The 23,761-nt window shown below is 48.0% G+C and overlaps 6 protein-coding genes across 8 annotated transcripts; 3 read left to right on the plus strand and 3 right to left on the minus strand.

Moving 5' to 3' along the window:
- Positions 1–697: 697 nt before the first annotated feature.
- On the minus strand, positions 698–2,390 carry DFL_005656 (uncharacterized protein; the record flags this gene model as incomplete). 2 transcript variants are annotated; one of them, XM_067634947.1, is made up of 2 exons in its annotated part: positions 698–1,856; positions 1,963–2,390. In XM_067634947.1, 2 exons carry the CDS (start codon positions 2,388–2,390, stop codon positions 698–700), a joined length of 1,587 nt encoding a protein of 528 aa, XP_067489427.1. The 2 variants fall into 2 exon arrangements, with proteins under 2 accessions (XP_067489427.1, XP_067489426.1); XM_067634946.1 differs by having other exon boundaries at positions 1,963–2,192.
- Positions 2,391–3,058: 668 nt separating this feature from the next.
- DFL_005657 (uncharacterized protein) lies at positions 3,059–5,233 on the minus strand (the record flags this gene model as incomplete). Of its 2 annotated transcripts, XM_067634949.1 has the most annotated exons (2): positions 3,423–3,438; positions 3,510–5,233. In XM_067634949.1, 2 exons carry the CDS (start codon positions 5,231–5,233, stop codon positions 3,423–3,425), a joined length of 1,740 nt encoding a protein of 579 aa, XP_067489429.1. The 2 variants fall into 2 exon arrangements, with proteins under 2 accessions (XP_067489428.1, XP_067489429.1); XM_067634948.1 differs by having other exon boundaries at positions 3,059–5,233.
- A 728-nt stretch (positions 5,234–5,961) lies between these two features.
- Positions 5,962–8,760, plus strand: DFL_005658 (uncharacterized protein; the record flags this gene model as incomplete). Its single annotated transcript, XM_067634950.1, has 4 exons — positions 5,962–7,429; positions 7,486–8,380; positions 8,436–8,507; positions 8,718–8,760. 4 exons carry the CDS (start codon positions 5,962–5,964, stop codon positions 8,758–8,760), a joined length of 2,478 nt encoding a protein of 825 aa, XP_067489430.1.
- A 2,853-nt stretch (positions 8,761–11,613) lies between these two features.
- Positions 11,614–12,378, minus strand: DFL_005659 (uncharacterized protein; the record flags this gene model as incomplete). Its single annotated transcript, XM_067634951.1, has 2 exons — positions 11,614–12,117; positions 12,175–12,378. 2 exons carry the CDS (start codon positions 12,376–12,378, stop codon positions 11,614–11,616), a joined length of 708 nt encoding a protein of 235 aa, XP_067489431.1.
- An 8,382-nt stretch (positions 12,379–20,760) lies between these two features.
- DFL_005660 (uncharacterized protein) lies at positions 20,761–22,420 on the plus strand (the record flags this gene model as incomplete). The annotated part of the gene is made up of 6 exons (XM_067634953.1): positions 20,761–20,792; positions 20,867–20,984; positions 21,067–21,132; positions 21,356–21,494; positions 21,559–22,273; positions 22,360–22,420. The coding sequence occupies 6 exons, from the start codon at positions 20,761–20,763 to the stop codon at positions 22,418–22,420; spliced, it is 1,131 nt and encodes a 376-aa protein (XP_067489432.1).
- A 40-nt stretch (positions 22,421–22,460) lies between these two features.
- Positions 22,461–23,627, plus strand: DFL_005661 (uncharacterized protein; the record flags this gene model as incomplete). The annotated part of the gene is made up of 1 exon (XM_067634954.1): positions 22,461–23,627. One exon carries the CDS (start codon positions 22,461–22,463, stop codon positions 23,625–23,627), a length of 1,167 nt encoding a protein of 388 aa, XP_067489433.1.
- Positions 23,628–23,761: the final 134 nt, after the last annotated feature.

Genomic DNA, 23,761 nt, shown 5'->3' on the forward strand with positions numbered 1-23,761 from the left:
TAAAACATAAACACCGTGCGCAGCACGGACCATTACATCGAATATCGTACCGGTCGCACCTACCTAACCATTGACCGTTAGGCTTCATACGCATAGTTTGCCGGTGAAGTTCTTATTGATTAGTAATAAATATTTTGTATTTTTTTCTTCCCCTTCCCCTCCATCCCGATTGTCGAGGTGCGAAGTAGATACATGTGGTCCGGTTAGGGTAAAAGCCTGGCCAGCCGGACGGTGTGAGTGATCAAGAGTGCGATGTAATGGAAGAGGACCATGTCGGATAAGAATACACGGGGGAACGGTGGTAGAGGAGGCGGAGTATGGGAAAGAAGAGAAAGTTGAAGAAAAGACAAGAAAATCAAAAACACCGTGACCCGTCTAATGAAAGGAAAATAAAGGAAAGGAAACAAGCTTCCTCGCAGATAAAGGTCGGGGAGGAGGAGGCTGACACGTATTATCCTCTCCCTATGAAAAGAAAAATAGAAAAAGAAAAGAAGCCGTGGTAGAATACACATGTGGAGAAATGAAGTAAGAATACAAGAACCGTTGATAGAAAAAGGTATGGCAAAGGTCGCACGTGGTGACCAGAGCATAATCACACCGTTATCGAAATACTTTTGAGTATCATAAATAACAGTTCGAAAAAAAAAAAAAAAAAACCCCAAATATCACCTCGCACGCACAGAGGCTTTTGCCAAACCTAAACCCCAACCATCTCATACCCGCCTCCTCCGTTAACACCAACCTCTGGTTCGCCAAGATCGTATTCGTACATCCCTCGGCGCCACTCCGGCAAAACCCTCGTCTCATAGTAAAGATACCCGCAAAGAGCACAAAGAGTATATTTCCCCGTAGGTCCATCCCTAACACCCCAGGTATTCAACCCGTTGATGCAACAGTGGCTGCACTTCCATTGGAGTATCATGGTATCAGGAAGTGGGACCGGCGCACTAGCCAGTTGAGCAGGAGTGTTCGATCCACCTTGTCCGACAACGCTACCCTTGCGCATCGGAGAGTCGTCCCGGTCTCGAACCATCGGCTGACGCTTTCTTCGTGAGAACGTATCGAGGATCTGACCGCCCGGAGTCCCAGGAACGGGCATTTCAGGTGTCGGAATACCATTAGTTCCGTACAACCAAACCTGAGCCGCGTTGACTGGGTTCAACCTGGTCGTTTCGCGTCTCAAGCGACGGGTCTCTCGTTCTCTGTCGGATTCTCTACGTTCGACTTCATCTCGCGTCAATTTATCGATGTTCGGGCACCATTGGCTTCCGTAATTCTCCGGATCGTAGCGGATGCCTTGGAATTGCGGGTGACCCTCGGCCTTCCAGTTGTATTGTACGATATTACCGGAGAACAGATCCTTTTTGGCTTTGAGAAGCTCCTCGCGGATGGCGGTAGTAACGGCCCCGCGGAACTCTCCGTGATATCCGAGGTCATTGCAAATAATATTTGCCCACGTCTCGGGGGTGATTTCTTCTTCAAAGAGGTTGTACGTGAGTTGGTCGGTCAAGGTGTCGACCCCGCATTGGACGTTTATTTTGATGGGGACCAGATAGAACCCTTCATCGCCGCTGACGGGGTCGATGAATTTCTCCGGGAGGGGGAGACAAGCGATCGGAGCCCATTCTTGGCAGGCAGTGCGGATGGCGGTGACAAAGTCGTCAACAATCAAACGGGGGTCGATGTCAAGGTCCAAGCATACTTGTCGTGCGAAGCGTTCAAACGTGATGTCGGCTTCGAAGAGATTCCAGGTGAATTGCTCGCGGATCTTTTTGGTCGAATCGATGTCCTTTTCGAAGAGGACCGGGATGAGGACCTCGGGAAGCTCAGCAGCCTGAGCCATTTGCTCCGGGGTCCTTTCGGTTTCGTAGAGTATGTCAGTCCGGTTCATGACGGGGAGATATGAAGGTGGGGATGGATACGGGCGCGGGGAGAGATGAGAGAGAGAAAGAAAGAACATACCTTCTCCACGGCAGAGGTTTCGGTGGGAGCTTGCCCGGAACCGTAACAGGTTCCGTGATCTCCTCCGGAACGATAGCAGCAGCACCCCCACCGGCGCCACCACGTCTTGACTCCCTGTCTCCAAAGTCGTCGTCATCGTCTTCGGCATAATTAACAGCAGTCTGCCCCCTTCTGGCAGATCTCGGCGGTAAGGTAGATGTAGACGCTTGAACAGCAGGGACGACTAGCATCGTCTGTAACGAGCCCTTTATGCGGGTAGCATAATTGGTGGTGTATGCTTGCGGTTGTAATTTGTAGAGCGATGTGTCAGGTGTGCCTGCTGCACCAGCTGGAGCTGCTCCGTTGCCATTTGTTTGGGGAGCCGGGGTGGATGAGGCTCCACGGGCAGCCGAGTTCGATCTCGATAGATGTGGAACTGGGGTGGACATTGTGATGGCGTGTGAGGTGGGTTGCCAGGAGGGGACGGTTTGATGGGCGCCGAGTTACGGTGCGGTCCCCCAGTCAGCCTGGGAGGACGGCCAGTCGGTTGTTAGGATGTCGCGATGGTTGCCGGGCGGCAGACGACGGTAGCGATGGCGATGACGGATTGTTAGTGATGATAACGTCTGATGAAGCTTCAGGCGCGTTTTTGCTAAGCTCTAGTTGACGGTTTCAGCTGTGGCTGGTTTCGCGGAGACGTAGAGGGCGGTAGGAGAAGCGGAGGGGCCAATTGGTTAGGATGGATGGCAAGTGGCTTGGATGGGAGCTTTGGTAAGGTTACGCGGGGTATTCTGAAGCGTAGGTGAAGGTGACGGGATGGTTGGTGATGAGGTTGATGGGATGTCGGTTGGTGGAGAGCAACGTCCTTCGTTGATGTTTGCCGCAGAACAGGCGCGTCCTTGCGCTCTTTCAGCCACACCAAACCCAGCCAAGCTGTGGCTCATTACATATCACTTGCCACATTTTCACCACGTCCGATATGACGATAGATATCAAGACAACGGAAATATCGAATCGATTGGTACTTTTACTCATTGATGCACGATATCTATATCTACAAGCTATACTATACTATATCTAGGTATATCATATGATACAGAAAGAATTAAGAAAAGGACTAAGCGGTATTCCTCATGCGTCTCTTCTGCCTCTTCCTCGCAATTATCTGGGCAGCCCTCTTCTGCTTGTCCCATTTCTCCGGATTCCCTTTACCCTTCTTCTTCTCTTCGGCGTCCTCTCCTTCTTCTTGTTTTTCATCGCCGCCCTTCGACCACTTCCTCTTCCTATCGCCCTTGCCTTTGAATTTCTTGTCATCACCTTCGGCTTCCCGTTCTTCTTTCGTCCTGGGCAGCCTTCCCTTTGCTGATTTTTCCTTCTCTTTTCTCCTCTGCACGACCTGCACATTCTCCAGCGCAAATTCCACGATCAACCGTCTCTTCTTGTCATCTTTGCTGACTTCCAAGACCTCACTCCCTTCCTGTTTATCTTTCTCCTCGACTGTCAAATGTGCGACCTCTCGTCCGTTCAACCATCGCAGACCCATCAAGGCCCATCTATGTCCAATGTACTCGATAAAGCCGTAACCCATACTCCTTCCGGCGCCGCTCTTTTCCCTGACAATCTTGGCCTGCTTGACCACACCTTTACCCTTAGCTCTCCTCTGAGCCTCTTCTTCCTTTGCCTCTTGTCCACCACGTCTGGCTTCTTCTTTACTAATACCCTCTCGCTTTCCATCCTTGGCTTCTTTTGCGAACTCCACAACGGCCTTTCTAGCCATCATTTTGAGGTCCTTTTCGGTAATATTCCTGGGGATATTCCTAACGCTCAACCGAACCAAACTCAAGTGCAGGCTGGTGTTTTTCTCCAAAAACCCTTTTCGTTGTTTATAACTCTCTTCTCGCATTTTGATATCTGCTTGCGAGAGCTTTGCGTACAGCGGGTTGTTCTGCGATATCTGTCCTTCGTTCAGAAGGTATAATCTTCTCCGTTCGGCTTTAACTTTTTCCCGTTTCTCGGTTCCAACGGTAGTCAACCTTCCAGCTTCTTCTTTGGATACAGCCTTTGAAACGGAAAGAACTCTTCCGTCGAGGGTATATTTCCCCGTCGGGTCGAGTGATTCGGATTGTAAGACCGAAGCTTTGGCACCACCTTTTCCGGAGGATGGGATGTTTTGAACAGTGTTTTTTGGAGCGTCGGTGATGCATTTTTCAAAGTCGGATTCATTGTAGAATGAGACGAAGGCTGTGCCGCGGGGCCGGCCGGTGTCTTGTTCCAAGACTACACGGGCGTATCGTATCGGACCGAAGTTTTCTTTGAAGTGTTCGAAGAGGGCGTCGTCGTCGGTCGTGAAGGGGAGGTTACGGATGAAAACGACGGTGTCGTTGGAGGATCGGGGGTGGCCGTCTTCTCCTTCGTCTTCTCCGTCGTCGTTTTCATCTTCCATGTCCTTCATGTCGTCGTCCGAGCCGGAGTCGGAGTCGGAGTCGAGGGCGGCTTGGTTGAGTTCCTCGTCGATGTCCATTGCATCTTCTACTTTTTCCTCTTTTTCATCATCGCTGTCGTCCTCGTCTCCTTCGGTAGCCTTTTGCTTCCACTCGTCCTTTTCCACAGCCCAATCAACAGCGACGGTTCTCCCCTCGATTTCAGTACCGTTCATAGCTTCGATGGCCTTCCGTGCACTCTCCTCCTTTCTAAGCGTAACAAAAGCAAACCCAGCCATGGGACCAAACTTCGACCCATCCTTCCTAGGAATAATAACCTCCTTGACCTTTCCAAACTTCGTAAAATAAGGCGTCAATTGTTCCGGCTTCTTCACGGACCACGGTAAATTCCTGACGATCAACCTCGGGTTCCTCTTTTTGACGTCCACATCCTTCGCTGGTTTTCCAGTCGCGATAGATGCAGAAGAAGGAGGCACGGAAAGTCCAGATTTATCACCATCTCTATGTCTAGCCTGAGCGATCTCGACTTTAATATGTCTACCTTCGAAGGCCTTGCCGTTGAATTCTTGGACCGCTTTGAGAGCGTCGGCCGGGTCGGTGAATGTGACGAAACCGAAGCCTCGGGAGGACTTCGTGGAGGGGTCGACGACGACGGTCGCATGTTTCAGAGGGGCGATGAAGGAGAAGTGGGCGGAGAGGGAGTCCGTGGTTGTGGAGTAGTTGAGGGAACGGACGAAGACGGTTCGTTGGCCGGAGATGTCGACGTCTGATGCCTTTTGGTCGCCGTTTTCGGTGGCAGTTACCGGTGCATCGGAGTGGATGACCTTTTGTTTCTTCGGGGGAGGCGCCATCGTTCTGATATTCGCAGGAATACAATGGTGCGGTGAGGTTGACAGTTGAAGGTTTGGAGAAGCGAAGAAAGAATTGAAATTTTTCCAAGCGAGCGCTCGAACTTTTTGGTGTTTCCGCACAGACCCACCTTTACCATACATCGAAGCCCAGGCCAGGAATAAAAATAAAATAAAATCGAGATTGTTGATAATATTATGTAATATCGTTTCTCGAATATCTTAAAGAGTAGATACAATTACGTGCCTTCAAATACAATACCATCTAACCGTGGCCAGTGCTGTGGCGTAAATAGAGATTGAGACTCGGGCGGGTCCACTCAAACGGCCCGCCACTCAACTTCACTTTATATCTAATTACACTTTGTATTCCTCTCTCTCCCTTCTCCTGAACATTTATTTATTTCTAAACATCGCCGTTCGGGGGGCTTGATAAATACATCTGCCAGTAACTATCGAAGTCGAAGTTAAAGTTGAGCTGAAGTGGAGTTGAAGATGTGAATTGCGTATGCTATCTGGCAAGCTCGCTTGGACCCCAACGTATCATAACCATCAACATATCACCACCATCCATCCACGGCCTCGATTCCCGTTTAACCGTCATCCGGAAGCTAGCCGGCTGTATCTTTGCCTGGTTGTTATTCTTACGAGTGGTTGTAGCTGCGATAAGAGCTAGCCAAGGAGCTGGAGCTATAGGTGCTCGCCGGGTCCACCACGCTGCCGCCGCTGCCATGCAGGAGGAAACCGCCCTCCGTGCAGAACAACCACAACCTCGCTCGCTCGCTGCTGCTGCCACCGCCACCTTTGATGATGACAACGGTAAAGACGACCTCGGCGCTATATCAGTCATGACCGATGCCAAAGAATGGGAGGAATCTTCCACAGATCCTGTTGCAATGCCACCTTCTGGTCTATCTGTCGACCCCACCGATTCGTCAGATGTCTCCACATCCCTCTCCAAACTCGATATATCTCCCAAATCCCCTACGAATACGAAAATAAAGGAATCTCTATCTCAGACCCTCCCGAGTTCTCCACCTGCTCCAGCTCCTCCTCCGAAGGACAAGCCCTTGCCCACCCCTGAAGACGTCCTCTCGAAAGCAGAGACAGCTCAATCTCAAACTCCAACAAAGCCATCCGGCAATGCTGCCCTGCCAGCTTTACCTCGTCCTGAAAATGGAAGGCTGCACCCGGGATACTCTCAGAAATCTCACGGCCGTTCGCTATCCGGCTCGTCCATATTGGATGCCGCCGAAGAGGAGGAAGGACAGGATGCCAAGGGAGAGATAAGAAGCATCATGTCCCAGTTCTCTCCAAAGCTGCCCCCACAATCCGACCCCGAAGTCTCGAAACTCTCCCCTTCCCCGTCACCTACTACGAATAATGACGAAATATCTCTATCCGAAAAGACACCGGCCTCGCATATCCCACCACGGACATCCAGTCTTGAGAACCTCAGACCTGCCGCTAATACTTCCACCACCGCAACAACCCCGCGATCCCCGTTAACGTCATCGTCCACCGAAAAACCTCTACCCCCGCAACTAAACCGTCGCTTCTCCACAACCCTGGATCCCCACTCCCCCGTCGAACCCGCCCCACCCCCACCAGCACCGGATCCAGAACCCCCGCAACCGTTCGACTTCCACCGATTCCTCGAACAACTCCGTCACCGTACCGCCGACCCCGTAGCCCGCTTCCTCCGTTCCTTCCTCAACGAATTCGGAAAACGGCAATGGGTCGTCCACGAACAGGTCAAAATCATCTCCGACTTTCTCGACTTCATCCATAACAAAATGGCCATCTGCGACGTCTGGCGCGAAGTCTCGGATTTGGAATTCGATAATGCAAAGGAAGGAATGGAGAAGCTTGTTATGAATAGATTGTACACCCAGACTTTTTCCCCTGCGATAGCGCCTCCGCCTTCGCTGTTGGATAAACGTGGGAAAAGACGGCAGAATCCCAACATGCCGGGGAGGAGAGGGCAGCATCAGGAGGATGTCGAGAGGGATGAGATTTTGGCGCAAAAGGTGGCGATATACGGATGGGTTAGAGAGGAACACCTGGATATAAAACCCGTCGGGGAGAGCGGACGCAAGTTCTTGAGTTTGGCGGTACAGGAGCTGTTAAAGATCAATAATTACAGGGCACCGAGGGATAAAGTAATCTGTGTGCTGAATTGCTGCAAAGTTATATTCGGTCTGTAGCGGTACACCCATCTCTACATCGCTTACGAGGATACTCATAATGGATAGGACTACTACGGCATGCAAACTCGACACAATCCGCAGACGACTTTGTCCCCCTCCTGATCTACGTCGTCCTCCGAGCCAACCCCGAACACCTCGTCAGCAACATCCAATACATCCTCCGATTCCGCAATCCCGACAAACTCGGCGGTGAAGCCGGGTACTACCTATCGTCACTTTCGGGGGCGATACAATTCATCGAAGGGCTGGACAGAAGCAGCTTAACCATCAACGACGAGGAGTTTGAAAAGAACGTGGAAGAAGCAGTAAGGAGAATCGCAGAGGTGAAGGAACCGATCAGTCCCGTTGTGGGTAGCACACCCAGAGGTAGCGTGAGCGGTGAAGGAGGACAGGGACCACCACAGGGCGGAGCCAGTGGTGCCGGCGGGAGGAGCGCATCCATGTCCGCAGCCGCAATGGCAGCGGATACACAGGAGAGGGTTAGCGCGGAAAGAAGACGGAGCGTGGATGCCAATGCCAATGCCAATGTCGGAAGTGGAGATGAAGAGAAAGCGGCGGTGGCAGGATTGTTAAGAACGATACAGAAACCGCTTAGTACAATCGGAAGGATATTTGGAGATGATTCGTCGAGTCAGCAGAGTCAGCAGGAGAGTACGAGGCAGTTACACCCGGTGACGGTGGATGCCGGGCCGGTTAGTACGCCATTGCCGGGGAATACGCCGCGAACGAGTCCGAGGCCGAACAGCCGGGAGGGATCGCAGCAGCAGCAGCAGCAGGGTCAGGATCAAAATCAGAACCCGCCGCCGACGAATGGTTTTCCCGGAGCGAGGTATTTACAACCTGAGGCACTGGAAGCGGCGGAGAGTGCAGCTCGGCAGGCGAGTGCGGAGACGGCGGAGGCGGTAAGGATACAGAGGGCGGAACATGAGAACGTGGTTGGGTGAGTATTTCTAAATCTACAGATCGGTCAAGGAGATGCTGATGAGTTCGGGTAGGATACTATCCGCCATGTTCCCAGATTTGGATAAAGACATCATTGACGATGTGGTGCGGTTAAAGGATGGGAGGTTAGTAAGCTCGTTGAATCCCATTAAGCTTTGGTTTGTGTGAGATTTTTTGTGATTTTTTTGATTTTCATATGCTACTATATCATCATCATTTTACCATCTTGTTGCGAGGTTTGTATACTGCTACTTTTCTTTCTCACTGAGTACACGTTTTCAAGCGACGTTGTGGGTTATAGGGGAGAAGCTAACGAGCGTGGGGTGATATTATAGAGTCGGGTTGGCGGTCGATGCATGTTTGGCGTTGAGTTCTTGATTCCAGTTTTTTTCTCTTTTTTCCTATCATTCGGTGAAGGTGGGGGTTTGGGAGATGGGGTGGTTTTCTTTCACGGGTGGCATCTGGGGGATTTCTTCAGCTTCTTTTTTTTCCCCATTCGTTCGTAGCTTTGGATGCTGTGTCTTTTTCTTTTCGGTTGGTGTTTTTACCTTCGATTCTTTATTAATTACTATCCCGCCCTGTTGAAGCTTTGGGGAAATGGATTTTGGGGCAGTAGGGGGTGAGAATGTAATGTACTGGAGATGCTCTGGGGGCTGTTTAATCAATCGAAGATTGTATATTGACGGTGGGGGTAAATTCTCCCCAACAATGTAATGTTGAACAACGTCATGCGGGTGCAGCTTGCCAGGCCAGGACCTTTGTGAAATCGAAATGCAGTTTTGAAACAAATAGATGTCCGGGTCGGTAACGTTATGGGTTGTCGGAAGTATGCGTGAAGTTATGTTTCGACGGATATTATTGTAGAAGTGATCTGCAGGGGAAGGTTGATCCGGATGCTGGGGTAGAGGAAGAGGCTCTTTGAGGCTCCGTTTTGGTTAATAAGTGTAACGGCTTTTTCTACGGTTGTCGTTACTATTAATTCCGACATCATTGTTTGATCCTATTGACTCATGGAAAGTTACTCATCATCTCAATGCTATTTTGTACACATACAAGGTGTATATATCGGAAAGCGGGTGCGATGTATTGACATCGAAGCTTCGGGACTTGTTTAACATGTGAGCCGAAGGATAATAAACGGTTTTAAGTTTTTTTTTTTAGGATATCTGGGTGTATGCAGGTTATAATAAAAGGTTGAAGTGAAATAGATCTTTTGTACTTTGAGCGATGTCACCCAAGACCGGTCTATAGCTTTTGGGCGTAATCTTTAAAATAAGGATACCTGTGTACGCAGGTGGTAGAACAAAAGTGCATGTTAACGAGCTCGGCTATAAATTTTGTGTGTAATATTAATAGTTCCGTCTCGGGAAGATCTATCGTTACTAATGTAATGGGATTAATAGTTCTTTTCTATGGATTTGTTTCGGATGCTTTAGGTAAGCCGGTAAAGTGAGCATGAGGAGGGCCAAAATCCGGATTTCCTTTTGGGATCTGAAAGGTGGGGTTTTCTTTCACGCCAAGTCTTGAGCCCCTCGTGTGAAGGTTGTCTAAAAAACGGCGATGCATAACCCCGGGGGTATGGATTTCGTATATATATCCGTATCTACCGTCTATGATGAAGACATCGATTGGGGCCAATTAACTGCCCGGGCGGGGCGATGTGCTCAGGGTCCTGACTTTCTAGCTCTTGTGCCATACCAACTAGCTCTCAGCTGATCCATCTCGATTCGAAGCGCTTCGCCACACCCTCTTTTTTCTTCTTCGTCTAGTTGCTCCTCATGTAAAGTGTATCTAAGACACACATGTACATAGGCGAAAGGCGCAGGATAGGGTCGAGTTGACCGGGGTGTTTGTATGGCCTCCTGATCGAGATCCTGTTCTCGTTGTTAGTAAGGCAGTCATATCAAATTATAGCCTCGATTCCAGACAATCGTGCTTTTCTCCATTTCCCTTTTTTTTTTTGCGTCACGGAATGTTGCCATTGTTTAAACCTCGCGCAATATTTCATTCGCAATTGGTTAGAAATTTTGTTTGGTTCGGTAAAAAAATTTCCTTTCGGTGGCGAAAGTTCTGCGCCTACCTTCTTTCAAAAAATTTCCTATCTCTTGTTTTTTAAGAATGTGGAAAAACAGATCTCAGCCGCACGTTCGAGGTGCTGGTCGATTCGGAAGGCACTGAAATGAAAATCGCGGGTTTTGCAGGTTCGACCGGGATGTACCGTTTTTTCGGTTTCAAGCTAATGTTGATCTAAGCGTGGATCGGCCGGGGTGTATGGGTTTTCTTTTCGAGATTTCCATCTTGTCACCTATGACTCCGTTTTTGAAGGATCATGGGGGGCAGAAATAGAAACTGCGCATGCGGAGCTTGGGGTACATACACACATGTATACTGTATACGTGCGTATGTAGTGTAGGCGATGTAGTATTTTATCGTGAAACCGGCGCAAGTACTCGGTTCCCTCTGGCGCAGGAAAAGGGCCGACTCGACAATTGGTTCGTTCGGCTGACCCCTCCCATGAATTTTCGAAGGATTTTAATCTCAAGCCGTGGTGTAAGTGGCATTTTCGTCTTCGTTTTTGCATTTTTGTCATTTTGTTTCTTTCCGAGCTCGAGAGTGGTTATTTTTTAATTTGATTTTTTTTTATTCAACAAAAGTTTTTGTAGGTCGAATTTCGGGTGTTATGTAGTATAACGTTACGCGCTTGGTGGGACCTCCCCTGAGGTAACTCTTTGACTTGGCCAGGTCTGGTATTCTTTTCTGTTTCGGTGCCGTTTGTGCCATTTTTTTAGCCGTTTTGTCAATTTCGGGGTTCAAAGGTCGCCCGGGCCCGCTCTGGATGGCGGGTGCCTGCGCATGCTCCACGTCAATTGCAATGTTCTACGAAAATTTTTGAAGATGTTTTTTGTGAAGTTTCAAAAGAAGAAGTGTTATTATTTCTTCACAGGTATGTAAAAAGATAGATCCAAAAATTCCTTTCTTTGACTCCGTTTGAACACAAGAACAAAAAAAACGACAAAGAGGTATAAGGGTACCAAGTTGGAGACAGGAATTTGCAAAACGCCAGAAGATTAATTTTGCATGCAAACATGTATACTTGCAAAAGTAGTCGGAAATTTATACAAAGGAAATCGATAATAATAATAAAGAAAAATCGTGATATGTTCATCCTCCTTGACTAAACCATGTCATAGATTATTTCCCCCACTCTTTCTTAAATCCTAGATATTCGGTTTATTGGTGATAAGGTTGGGATGGGGTTGGAGTTGGAACGGTTGGGTACTGCTGTTGCTGTCCCTGGTATCCATATCCAACTGGCTCCGGAGCGGGATCATAAGATGGCTGCGAAGCACCAGTCTGCTGAACACCAATTGGTCCCATAGAAGCGGCGCCAGCCTCAACACCACCGGCGTTCCATCCCAGCTTTCCAACGCGGTGCTTGTGGCATCCGATAGCGTAGAAGGCGAGGGTGACGCAGAAGGCGACCCAGTTGAAGGCACCGAATGCGGCGCCGGCAGCGCAAGCGCCATAGGCGGTTTTATATCCGCTGTAGATTCTACCGTCGTAGTCGCTCCAGACGGAGAGGAGGTTGGCCCAGGTGGCGAGACCGGCGAAGGAGATGAGCCACCAGAGGACGGCGAAGGCTTCACCGCCGAGGCAGAACCATTTGAAGTAGAATTGTGGGGCGAATTTGGGGACTAGGAGGACGCCGGCGAGGAAGATGGCGGTGTAGATTGACTGGAGAAAAGTTAGCTCGTTAATCTTTTACATAGTAAGCATATACGGAGAACATACGGTGAAAAGAGCGAAACCAGCTCCCCATCCGATGATGTATCCCTTAATCTGGCCGAGAGCGACACAAGAGCAGACGAAGACGATCAAGGTCAAAACGATCTGAGCATATCTGATGAAGATGAACCAGCTTGGGACCGCTGGGATTTCATTGCCCATTCCTCCGATGCCTGAACCACCGGGAGCACCTGGTTGTTTGGCTTCCATTGTAGTTTGTTGGAGCTTATATGAATGAGTAGTATTTGTCGGGTTTGGAAGTCGATAGATGGTCCGCGCTTTTTACTTAGGCCCCACTCTTGATTTTTTAAGAAGCTCTTAAGCTTTGCTTATGTGATGGTAAAGAAAAGATAATTCGGAACTTTGGAGACAGGAGCTGCATCTTTTATATTATTTTTCAGCTTGGGCCTTCTTTCTGTTCTTTGTATCTTTACCGCACATGATATCCCGCTATATTCGCAAAATTTGCTTTTTCTCTCAGCTAGACTGCTCTTCAGCTTCGAGACGGGATTAATCTTGTTGGTAACCACTAAGGCTCATCAAGGTCTGGCTCATGAGGATCAAAGGCCCAAGACCCAAGGAACCCCTACTGGTGTTGTTGGTCCTTTGAAGAATGCCCGCATGCATGGTGTTTTACAACAAACGAGCGGCCAAAAAAGCAAAATTACCATCCACATACAAAGCAGACAAGATGGCTTCATAATCCTTCGAAAAAAAAAAAATGATGGGCAGGGTCGACCAGACTCTGGTTGGCGCGCTAGCGAAAAACTAAAGCTAGAACGAACGGAAAATGCTCGGTAATATTTTTCTATTTGTTGCGGTTTGTTGGAAAAAGTCTTGGGACTTTCCTTAGATCTTCTTGTTAATTTTGACAAATCTTCGGGAGCTCAGCCGCAAGCCTCTGTCTTAAAACGATCTTGCGCGGGATCTTTGTGCATTGTCCATTTACGGAGCATATAACATACATGAGATACTTCTTGGAATGCGTGGGTTTTGCCTGCATTGGGTGGTAACTGTGGGTACCGCGACCAGATGTCCCCTCTTATCGCTATCGTGGTCACTCTTTCATCCTTTTTTGGGGTTAGGATTGGCGAATGCAGGGTCAAGCAGTAAGGTTTGCGATATCATTGGTCAGCACTTTTTTCCCGTTTGTGTAACTCCCCATGTGGTTTCATTTTGCATGCTTCTTGGGACCCACAGTTCAAAGTTCATAGTTCACTCGAAACCAAGAAAACGAAGCCGAGGGTACGTACTGTGTACCGTGGCACGCATCAGTTGGTTAGTCACCCACTGCGCCATACCGACCACACCATGTACCTTTGCTCGCTCAGTTCGGCGACGAGTTCCCTAAAAGTAGACTGGGGTGCTTGCCTCATGATTTGAGATTCCCTCTCAGGTTAAGCGTGGCAAGGCGTCTGGGAAGGCTGAGTAATGAAATCCAGCACAGAGATTATGTACTAACGTGAGAGAATTTAGCCGGAAAGTCCATCAAGCGAATATCCAAGGATGCGTGCTGTCGGAGCCTCGCGATACCTCCAACTACAAGTCATTATGGTCCCAAAACTTTCTTGTTTTCTAACCGACCAGAATCGGGAAAAATATACAGGATTAATCCAAGGTGGAGAAGTCCTAAACCTTGGAAGGGATCATCCAAAAATAGAGTGGACAAGTTTCATGAATCGAAAGAGAAAAAGGCGAAGCTAAAGTCGTTCGTCTGTTCTTTCCTAAATTCTGGGCCCCGGCCAACATGTCATCAATGCCATCCACATGCTTTCCTCCCGAGGTCAATTTCGGCGAAAGTATTCCGAACAGAACGTAACTTTTTTTTACCAAGCTTCCCGTGCATATCGAGCTTTCCCAGAAATGGACTATATTTTTGTTATGTAATTGTTTGGATATTCGGTCTTTCGTTTCCAGCCGTTTTGACGACCAGACGAATCGAATCGATCTCTAACCCTCCCCTAAGATCTGTACAATACCTTCCATACGTGAATTTGAAGAATGTAAGACACAGATGGGAATCCTTCGTGGCTTGATCCTTCCCGTCCTGCAATGTGCATATCGTTATTTTCAGACAAATCGTCAACGGGAAACTGCTCCCATCTCCCTACAAGGAAAAATATATCGGCAGCCCTATGAACTAACTCATCGCCTGTCGAAACAGAGGGCGGGAAGAACTGCCCAGACACATAAACCCCTCTCAGGCTGTAACTATACCCGATCAGCCGTAGTAAATGAAGGTCCCAAAGCTATAGCCATGATGCATGAGTTTCGTTCAGGCTTCCAAGCTTTCCCCAAGAGTGGCTGCGCAAGCTGCGAGAACAATTGGCCCACTTTTCTTAGCCTCTGAGAGCTTTCTCAAACAGCTTGCGTCATCTAAGATACTCGCAGGGCCACTTCACCACGCTTTCCTCGGATCTGCATCCGAGAAAGCACAGCCGCGAAAGTGGCACCTTTCGCTGGTGATAAGTTACAGCCACATGAAAGTGGGTCCTCTCGTTTCTCTTCTCGAATCGAGAAAGAATTTCCACAGTGTTTTAATTTTCTTCGGGAGAAGTGTTCTGGAAGAAGTAGTCTATCTTCCGAGAAGATAGGTGGGAAATGCATATGATAGCTGAAGGAGGTTCGTGCGGCTGTAGATATCGACATTCCGGAAGGTGGTCTTTTTTACAATACGAGACGTTGCCTCCACAAGGACCCTGATCTTCGATCCTGTGTTGCGTCGCCGATCCAACAAATTGACCACGAGAAATGTTGATCGATCGTCGACCTACGTAGACGTTTGTGGGTTGAGAATCATAGCCCTATCGGGAACTTTCCGAAACAGGAACCATATCTATATCTCTCTCCGGTTTACTCCTGAAAACTAGAAAACTGCCTTACATGCCCTGTATATTGTAAAATCTAGAGACGTCCTCTTAATCTTGTCAGCCTTGTCATTTTATCTAGACCTGATTCGTGCATAATACTATTCGGTTTATAATTTATAGGTGCACTCTTTTTATATACCTATCTATCTAGATGCGTACGCGTATCCGAAACTTACAAGAAGACGACGTGTACAGGGCATGGATACTAATTTGATTATTACTTAAGTATTTGGTCATCTAGAAATATAATTTGTTTTTCTACTAGTTGATCACGACTATCGAGCAATATCCCCTTGTCCACTTAGGAATCATTAATCCCTCTACAGTGTGATTCGACTGGTAAAGAAACCGGACAACAGTCTGTTGCTCCGAGAAATTAAAAGAACTTAGGTACAGAGAATTGGGAGTAGCAATATTTCGATCTGCAATGCCCTAAGACAACGAAACAAACATGTTCACAAATACCTGGAGTCGTATTTACACAAACCACTTAGTACCTACCTACCCCCTACGATCAAGACTACCACCTACCTGTATGCCTAGGTACTTAGCTATATATACTATCTCATCAACAATGCAAAAGTTTCCCGCCGAGACCCGACGACTATCATTTCGAAAAAAATCAAACAGGGTCAAGGGCCGCAAAAGATATCATGATCGCGACTATGCTAGAGACGTACAAACCTCCTGGGTGTACCCAGGAATAAAGCTTCAAATCCTGGTTGTTGGATAGCCGGATTTGATTTATTCTACATCACCAAATTAATGGCGATGAAATATATAGATAATGACCGGATGGTTAGACCCCTCCTTCAAGACTGCAAGTCCCTGAACGGCTCGCCCTATAGATCTAGTGTGGCCTTGCTAACTATGGAAGGGACATTTGTCGGCAAGGATGATTTAGGGGCACGAATGCCTATATCGAAAAGAATATGCAGCACCAACGAAGATCCGATAATTGGATACGATAACCCGAGCCCGTTTCTAAACTATTCCCAGGCTTGCCCACACCGCTTTCCGAAAGCAGTGGATCTGGGATGAGTCTCGCGAGGTCCCGCTTGGAACCTCTATCAATCCGTTCTTTCTCACGCACATGGCCTCCACCAAACATTATATACAGTAGTTCTATCCCAACTATTATGTACATGTGGCCTCATCCTAATATTATGTAACATACCTATGGCCTCGTTCGAAGTATGATCGGGGCCGAGGATCCACGAAACATTGAGCTGCCGTCTTGATGAAGGTATATATACCCTAATATTTTTAATATAGCCTTTACTAATGTGTACACAGACATCCTCTAGGGACACATCGCATACGATGAACTTCAGAAGATGGATGGTGCCATAACACAATGGCGAGAACGTATTTGGATGCTCAGGGATCGGACCTAGATATTACTTCCAGATATTATGCGGGCCAGCACATGCCAAGAACAGTATTTGCAAGCGAGCCGTCTATATATGAATCTAGACCAACTAGGAAAGAAATTCGAACGGACTTTAGGGAAAGAGTAGGTACGTACATCGCATTTACTTATGAAGATTGCTCGGAATGCTCATGTTTAACTTCAAATGACTTAAACTAGATGCTACCCCTCCATAGGCGTCTAAATGCACGATTGATGTGTGAGGAGAAAAATAAGAAACACGATACCACAATTAAACTGCTACATTTCCGCAAAAAGCGAGACCGCTTGGTTGTAAAAACCCAGGCCTAGAATCGGTATTCTTAAACCTTCAAGTTTCTCGACAAAAGTGAGTACTTTCAATCTCTTCCAATTGGAGTCTAGAATTGATGGCCACGTCGTGTTATCGTTTAGCTAACATTTTTGTACCTCCCTTTTTTCGATAGAGACTTTCTATAGCATAGGTGCTATCGTCGTGTTCACCCGTTTCTGGTCATTTATTTCGCTATAAACTTATTTCGCTATACTAACCAGGTAACGGGAGCCTCGTACTCATTACCCTCGTCGCCATGCCCCCGCCCTCCCTCTCGATCTCGCCATATCGGCTTTCCGTCAAATTTTTAGACGTACTGCTTGGACGGCAAGGTTGGCAAATAATACGGAAGGCCGGGTTAGATGTCCCTGCCCGGTTCCTCAGTTCTACATATATCACGATATCCATAGCATGAGCTGCAGGTCTCTCCTGGTAGCTAAAAGTATGAGAGGTTAGGGCAGAAGAAAAGGTTTGAATGTGGACGCCGTCTTTAGTGGAAATTGATGGATACGGCCGGTCGGCGCAGCAGGGTCACCGTATCATTTTCAAGTTTCCGTCGTCTACAAGGACGATAAAGTGCGCCAAGTGGTCAATATTAGGTCAGTTCACCCGTTCCCGACGACGCCTACCCAATCCCCCTGCTAGACGAAATTACCAATAGACTTTCTGAAGGGTATTGGTTAGCAGTCGGAGAAATTTCGGCCTCATATTACCAGAGAATGGTGAAAGAGACCTATCGATACAGAACGGCGATGGGGACTCGTAGAGAACACGAGATGTTTGCGGTAGCTCCAATGGGTTATACACGTTCTGTACCTGTACGACATTGACAGAAACTTATGAACCGACTCTTTGGGAAATCCTGGGGGTTCGTCGCCCTGGCAGGCGCCAAAAGTAGCAACCTCCCCTTTTTTTTGGTACCTGGTCAATGGATGAGAGCGATTTTGGTCCCTTTACCCAAGCCGGATTCTAAGAGACCTTCGGACTTGAGAGGAATTTCTTTGCAACCGACGTTAAGACTATTTTCTATAGTCCTCCTTGATCGAATACCACCATGAGCTGAGAAAATACTTCCAGTTACGCAGTCAGGATTCGGACCACTGTTTCGAACGACGGGGAACCTCTTTATCAGTCGAACTTTAAACAAATAAACTATCACGTTTTGGGGAAACCAATATTTGTGGTTTGTTGGATTTTGATCTGTCAATCACGTGTAAGCTGGTAAGTATCACGTGATAACCCAGAAAGTCAGCAAAGTTGGTGTGGTACAAGCATGCAAGGGGCCCTAGGGGGCAGCTAGTGGGACGGCACACGCGGGATCGGCCGGTTCTAAGGGGAATCGATACAGATTTAAAATGCAATGTTAAGTTATAGTTTAACTCAACAGGGCGTCCCAACGCCGAGCGAGAACCAGGCGACACTGGATGTTCTATACAAAGATACTTTGGTCGATGCAGCGATACTAGAAGCGCCATTCTGTAGATTCCGGGGGATGACAACCAGCTTTTGCGAAAAGAGTACCTCTTCCCGAACAACCGACAGTACAACGGAACCATCCGATCTTTAGGGACGGGAGGGTTACGGCAGTCTACCAAACGCTCCACGGTTCCCTACATGTTTCGCTCCTCCTCAAGGTTTAGCGTTAGTAACATACTGCTGAGATAGGGAGCTAGGATAGTTAAGATAAGTACACACAGTGTCTAACTCAGATCTACGTGAACGATATATATATCAATTAGGGTACTAGATTAGTCTGGAGGCCAGTACCAGATATACAAATAACCTTTTTCTTTACAAAATCCAACATGTGCTAGTTCAAAGATTCTCTCATTATGAGCTTTCCCTGAACGTGGTATATGATAGAATACCATTACATACTTAATTTTAAGTAATACCAGGGGCTTCCAACGGGGTATCAGACATCAGGACGGTCGTAGGGGTGTTTAGGCAGTGCAGTCTTCATATGATTCTGTATTTGTTAAAGAAAAATATACTCGAGTCCATACAAGGCTTGTGGTGTCCCGGTACGTAATCCAAGTACCGCATAATCCCTAGAGACTGGCTTGTTTTCTTGGCACAATATACTCTCAGTGGCTTGAGAAAAATGTAGTAGCTGTGACGTTGTGGAACTATTTTATTAGGGGAGGGTAGCGGATTTCCTCTGGCGCATTCTAAGGGCGGTTTCAGAGTCGACAATTAAGCATTCCTAGCTAGTGTGAAAAAGCTGCTTTAAACGGGCAGCTGTTTTATCAAAGCAGCTGTGCGGTTATTTCTACACTAAAAGGTCATTAGTAGTTAATACGGAGAGATGTTGGAGATTCAAGATTGATTGGATTTGTGAATTCACAAACGGAATAAACCTTTAATAGGCTGATAGGTATCCAGGATAAAGTTGGCACACGGCCATATATGCATGCACATACATATAAAGGGGTAGGTCAAACGGATGAACTGCTTTCCCCCATCTATGTCGACTGTTCCCGAAGGGTAGTGGAATTTTTGCTGAAGCTAGGCTCGAGGATACCTGGGTAAGAAAGTCGGATAGGGGTTTGGGATACCTAGTTTTGACCCCTACGGCCCTACGAATGGTTATACCCCCTTCTCCTATCTTTTGAAATTTCTCTTGGTTCTACTAATATAACATAACTTGCGGTGCCCATACCCTTCTTTCCGTCTCCTTGATGAAGGAAGGAAAAAAAAGGTCAACATGGTAGACACGAAATTATAGCTATATAACCCAGCGGGTAGTATACCGTGGGTTTTATATTAATTAAATAAGAGCGAGGAATTACTTCGCGTTCGATAAGCGCTTCTGTTCAGCACCTGATGGGCCAGCTTCACCGTTTTAAAATCCAACTCTGTGTTTTCGTTGATGTCCATTCGGGGTGTGTGGTATTTGCAATTAGCGGTTTATGGAAGCCATCTCGGTAGGGAGCAAAGCGAACCGCTTCTTCGCCTGCCCAACCTTATGCACAAACCAATTTCCGAGATCGAGCGGGGCGTCGTACATGTGCATAGCTTTGAAACATCCAACGGCACGGAGCATGCGAATTGTTTTCCCATTCTGACAGATGGTCTCGATTTTTTCCCAGGTTGCGTGCTTTAACTAGCCAGAGCTTCACATGCGATGCATATGGAGCTGAGCTAACAGCCGACAAGGCCTGAGCTCAGCAGCGTAGTGTTGGAAAGCTCAACCTCTTCATCACACTAGACCGGAGCTTCAGGCTCTCCACGGACCAACTGAAAAAGTGTGATATCCAACCTCTCGAAGCCAACCTCTCGAAGCCAACCTCTCGACATTCAATTCGAGGTCTTACGAACCTCCCTTCTAGAAGCCAGCTAGCCGCCAGCCATTGTTCCGGACATATCACTACGATTGATCGAAATCTGCACGATGTGGGGGTATTGCATTATCTCTGGTGCTCAGATAAATTGGCCCGTTTCTGCTAAAAAAGGTTCCCAAAGTGACGTCGCGCACCCCCAGTCTAATATGGAGAACTTCCGGCTTCCCGCTTCTATATGAGGTGACAGAGCCTTGGGATCGAACAACCGAGCGCTAAAATGATCTGTTGCTTTGAAGAGCTGTCACTGTCAGCTTCGGTCTCCAACAATGTTCGCTCGTACACATAACGCAACCACATGTTGGTTGGCCCGGGTTTTTTTTTGTTAAAAATAGCTGTGGGATCGAGAGTGGGACCAGCCGATGGTGCTTTGCCCTTGCAGCTTCAAAAGAGGTGTGGGCGCGTATGCGAGAAAATTTCATGGCGGCTTTTTGATTGGCCAGTCGCGACAAGGCAATCGACGAAATCTCAAAGCCAAGCCGTTCATCTGGCCACTCACGTCCCGTCTTTGGCCCAGACATTAGAGCACAACCCGGTCATAGTCGTAGGGATTGGCGAATCAACTGAGGGGTCGTCGTTCGTTATCTTCGAAATCGCCAGGAAAATTGTCATGTTTGCGCACTCGTCCGGGGAGTTAGGAAGCTGTGAGGCCCTACCATGGAGAAATCCTCTCGCCCCGACCTCTTGAGGTGATATAGGCGCCCGCAATTTACACAAAAGAAAGCTTGCCCTTCGACCTCTTTTTATATTTCTTTTGTTTTAGACAGCAGAGGACGCCGGCGCATTTTAATCCGAAGGTTCCCCAGGATTCTGACGAATCGCAGGCCGTATTCCCATCTACACCTGAAGCTGGATTTGCATCACGGTGCGCTCGCGTTCATGTATGTGCGCTCTCTTATAATCCACAAAGGCCCATCGTTCCATGCTTTTTTGGACATCATTTTTCACTAACAGTTCCAAAAGAGTTTATGTCGGAAGACGCACTGGACGGACGAGTTTCCTTCTTCCTTTTCTCCTTTTGATAGTTCAGTTCACCTGCAGGAAGGGTTATAGATGTTTTGGTTTTGATGTTGGACGTTAATTTCTCGACTCTGACCAAGAACTCGAGAAGAGAAAGGCCTCGCCACGAGTGATACCAACTGCAACTGCATATACAATTTTAATCCTTTCGTTTTCGAATCTTCATTTCCAACCGGACAAGTCTCTTCTTCAAGTGGCGTCTGTCGCTGGATCGGTAGAACAAAACTTTTAGAAGCTTGTCATCCTTTTCTGGTCTGACTGGTTTCAGAGGTTCTCCTTCTTCCGCCGATATTACCCGCCCGTCCGCCACCTCTTTTTCTCACCAGCTCCGCTCAACGTTACCTTTCCTTTATTTGTATTATATCAGAAAGGTATGCTCTTAACATTCAACCCCATAGCTTCCGGGTATAGCTAACGATCAAGTTAAATCTAAAGTCATCACTATGTATTATTCGATATTGCTTTCTGCCCTTGTTGGCATTTCTTCGGTCCTGGCTGTCAATTTTGGGGGGCAGGATTTGCCCGGATGCACCAACGCTTGCTATAAGACTGTTCTCGGACAACCCGGACTATCAAAATGTGACAACAAGGTCTTATGTCTTTGCGACGACTATGCCATTCTCGGTGCTATTCAAGACTGTCTAAACCGTACAAACGACTGCGGCAATGGTAAGGAGCGAACCGACACGATCTATCAAGTCCAGGAAGTCTGTGATAAAGTCATTTTGGACGCCGCGCAACCGACGACATCCGCTAGCACTTCCGGAAACCGAGAACAGCCCGCACCGACAGAATTGCCTGAACCCACAAGTCTTGAGGAAGCCGAAGGACGACTGGGTGCAAGTGCTTCCGCTTTGATCAACGAACGGCCTTACCGATTGTCGACCGGGGCAAAGGCTGGAATCGCTGTCGGATCGGTCATCGGCTTTTTTATCATCGCTTTTATTGGTGTCTGCTGCGGTTGTTATCATTACAAGAACCATGTTATCAAGAAATTCAACCGGGGCATCCAGAATTCGCCAGCGATGCCATATCCTGTTGAACACAATGATGATAAGAAGGGAGGACACAATTCATGGTTCGCCGCTGGTGGCGGCCTCAATATTAAAACCCACATTCGTGGAGCCACGAATGATAGTCATGAACTGGGGTACGGATTCGATAAAGAATTAGGACTGATGATATCAGCCCCTTCAAACCCCCGTAAGTACACGACGACTAAAATACAGACAGTAGATATCCCAGAGACGGTGCACACAATACCCCGGGCACCGGCACCGGCAGTCTTCCCGCATAGAAATCCAGTGAGCCCGCCACCTCATAGTCCTGCGAGGACAATGTCGTTGGGCAGCGTTCAGGCGGCGCAGAGGCCGTCCCTGATGCTCAGCCCTTCGAGTGCTGTCTTTCCGCAAGCAACTATCGAAGAGTACACACCGCGAAACAGTTTTAGGGTATCAGTACAGAGTCTTCAACAAAAAGGTCAACCTGGCCCACACATAAACATCCCTTTGATGTTCTTCACGCCTGCCACACCTCAAGTCAACAATTCTTCCCCAACAAGCCCAGCAAGCCCAACAAGTCAAAACGGTGATATCTACGGGTACTATGGTGGAGATTCCGCCGGCCCGGACAATGGTATCGGAGTTGCCCAATCAAGTATCGATGAGCGAACTACGTCTCCTACTCCTTACGATCCTACAAACAACGACCACAACCTTGCACGCACCCCTAGTCCATATTCTGTAAATGCATCCCAGGCCTCCCCGCATAATTACGGTACTAGCCGCTCCCCGGAACCAAGAAACCCAACCCCGGGTTTCGACATTTCTACGGATGCTAGTTCACGCGTCTCGTCCCCTTCTCCATCCCGACCGGCTGGGGCGGGTCTACACATGCCACCCCGCTATACCCCTTACGCATCCAATGCACCCACTTCGACGGCTCCTCCACCACCAGTTCCATCCTCTCAAGAACAGACACCACAAAGCCCCGAGGTAATTGATATGTCTGCTGCTCCCGTCACAATCAACCGCGCAAACTCCAACGCCTGGCGTCTCTCCGTCGAACGCGCTGCGGACAGGGCCATGGATAAAGTCCGTACTGCCGCCTCTGCTGCTACCACATCGACTCCTGGTTTCGCACAAGTTCCGGAGGAAGAAGAGCGTCTGACGAAATCCGATCTCGCGAACACAGTCGACAACGACAGCCGCGGTCGACGCAAGAAGAGGAACCAGTCTCAAGGTGCTATCGCCTACGGAAGCACAAACACCACACCGACTAAACATGATACCAAATTACGAAGTGGAAGTATTGGTGCTAGCCGAAGCCCAAGTGGTAGACGGACATCAAACGGTGCCGGTGGATACGCGAGACGAAGCTCCAGTCTCGGAGGCTACAGGAACCGACATAATAGTTTGAGTTATAACCAAATCGACGGTGTTCCGAAGACTCCTAGGAGAAACAGCCGGAGAGGAAGTAACTCGAGCAGCGTCATGATGATTTAAAGAGACCCCGTGGCCCGGTTGTTTGATGTTTTTTACTCGATCAATGTGCATACGAAAAACTACATGCATGTCGACGTTCGCCATTGATTTTTGCGTTTTCTTTTTGGGACAGGACTTTCGACTTCTTTTTTTTC

This window comes from Arthrobotrys flagrans, assembly GCF_004000055.1.
Source record: "Arthrobotrys flagrans strain CBS H-5679 chromosome Unknown unitig_9, whole genome shotgun sequence".
Classification (NCBI taxonomy): domain Eukaryota; kingdom Fungi; phylum Ascomycota; class Orbiliomycetes; order Orbiliales; family Orbiliaceae; genus Arthrobotrys; species Arthrobotrys flagrans.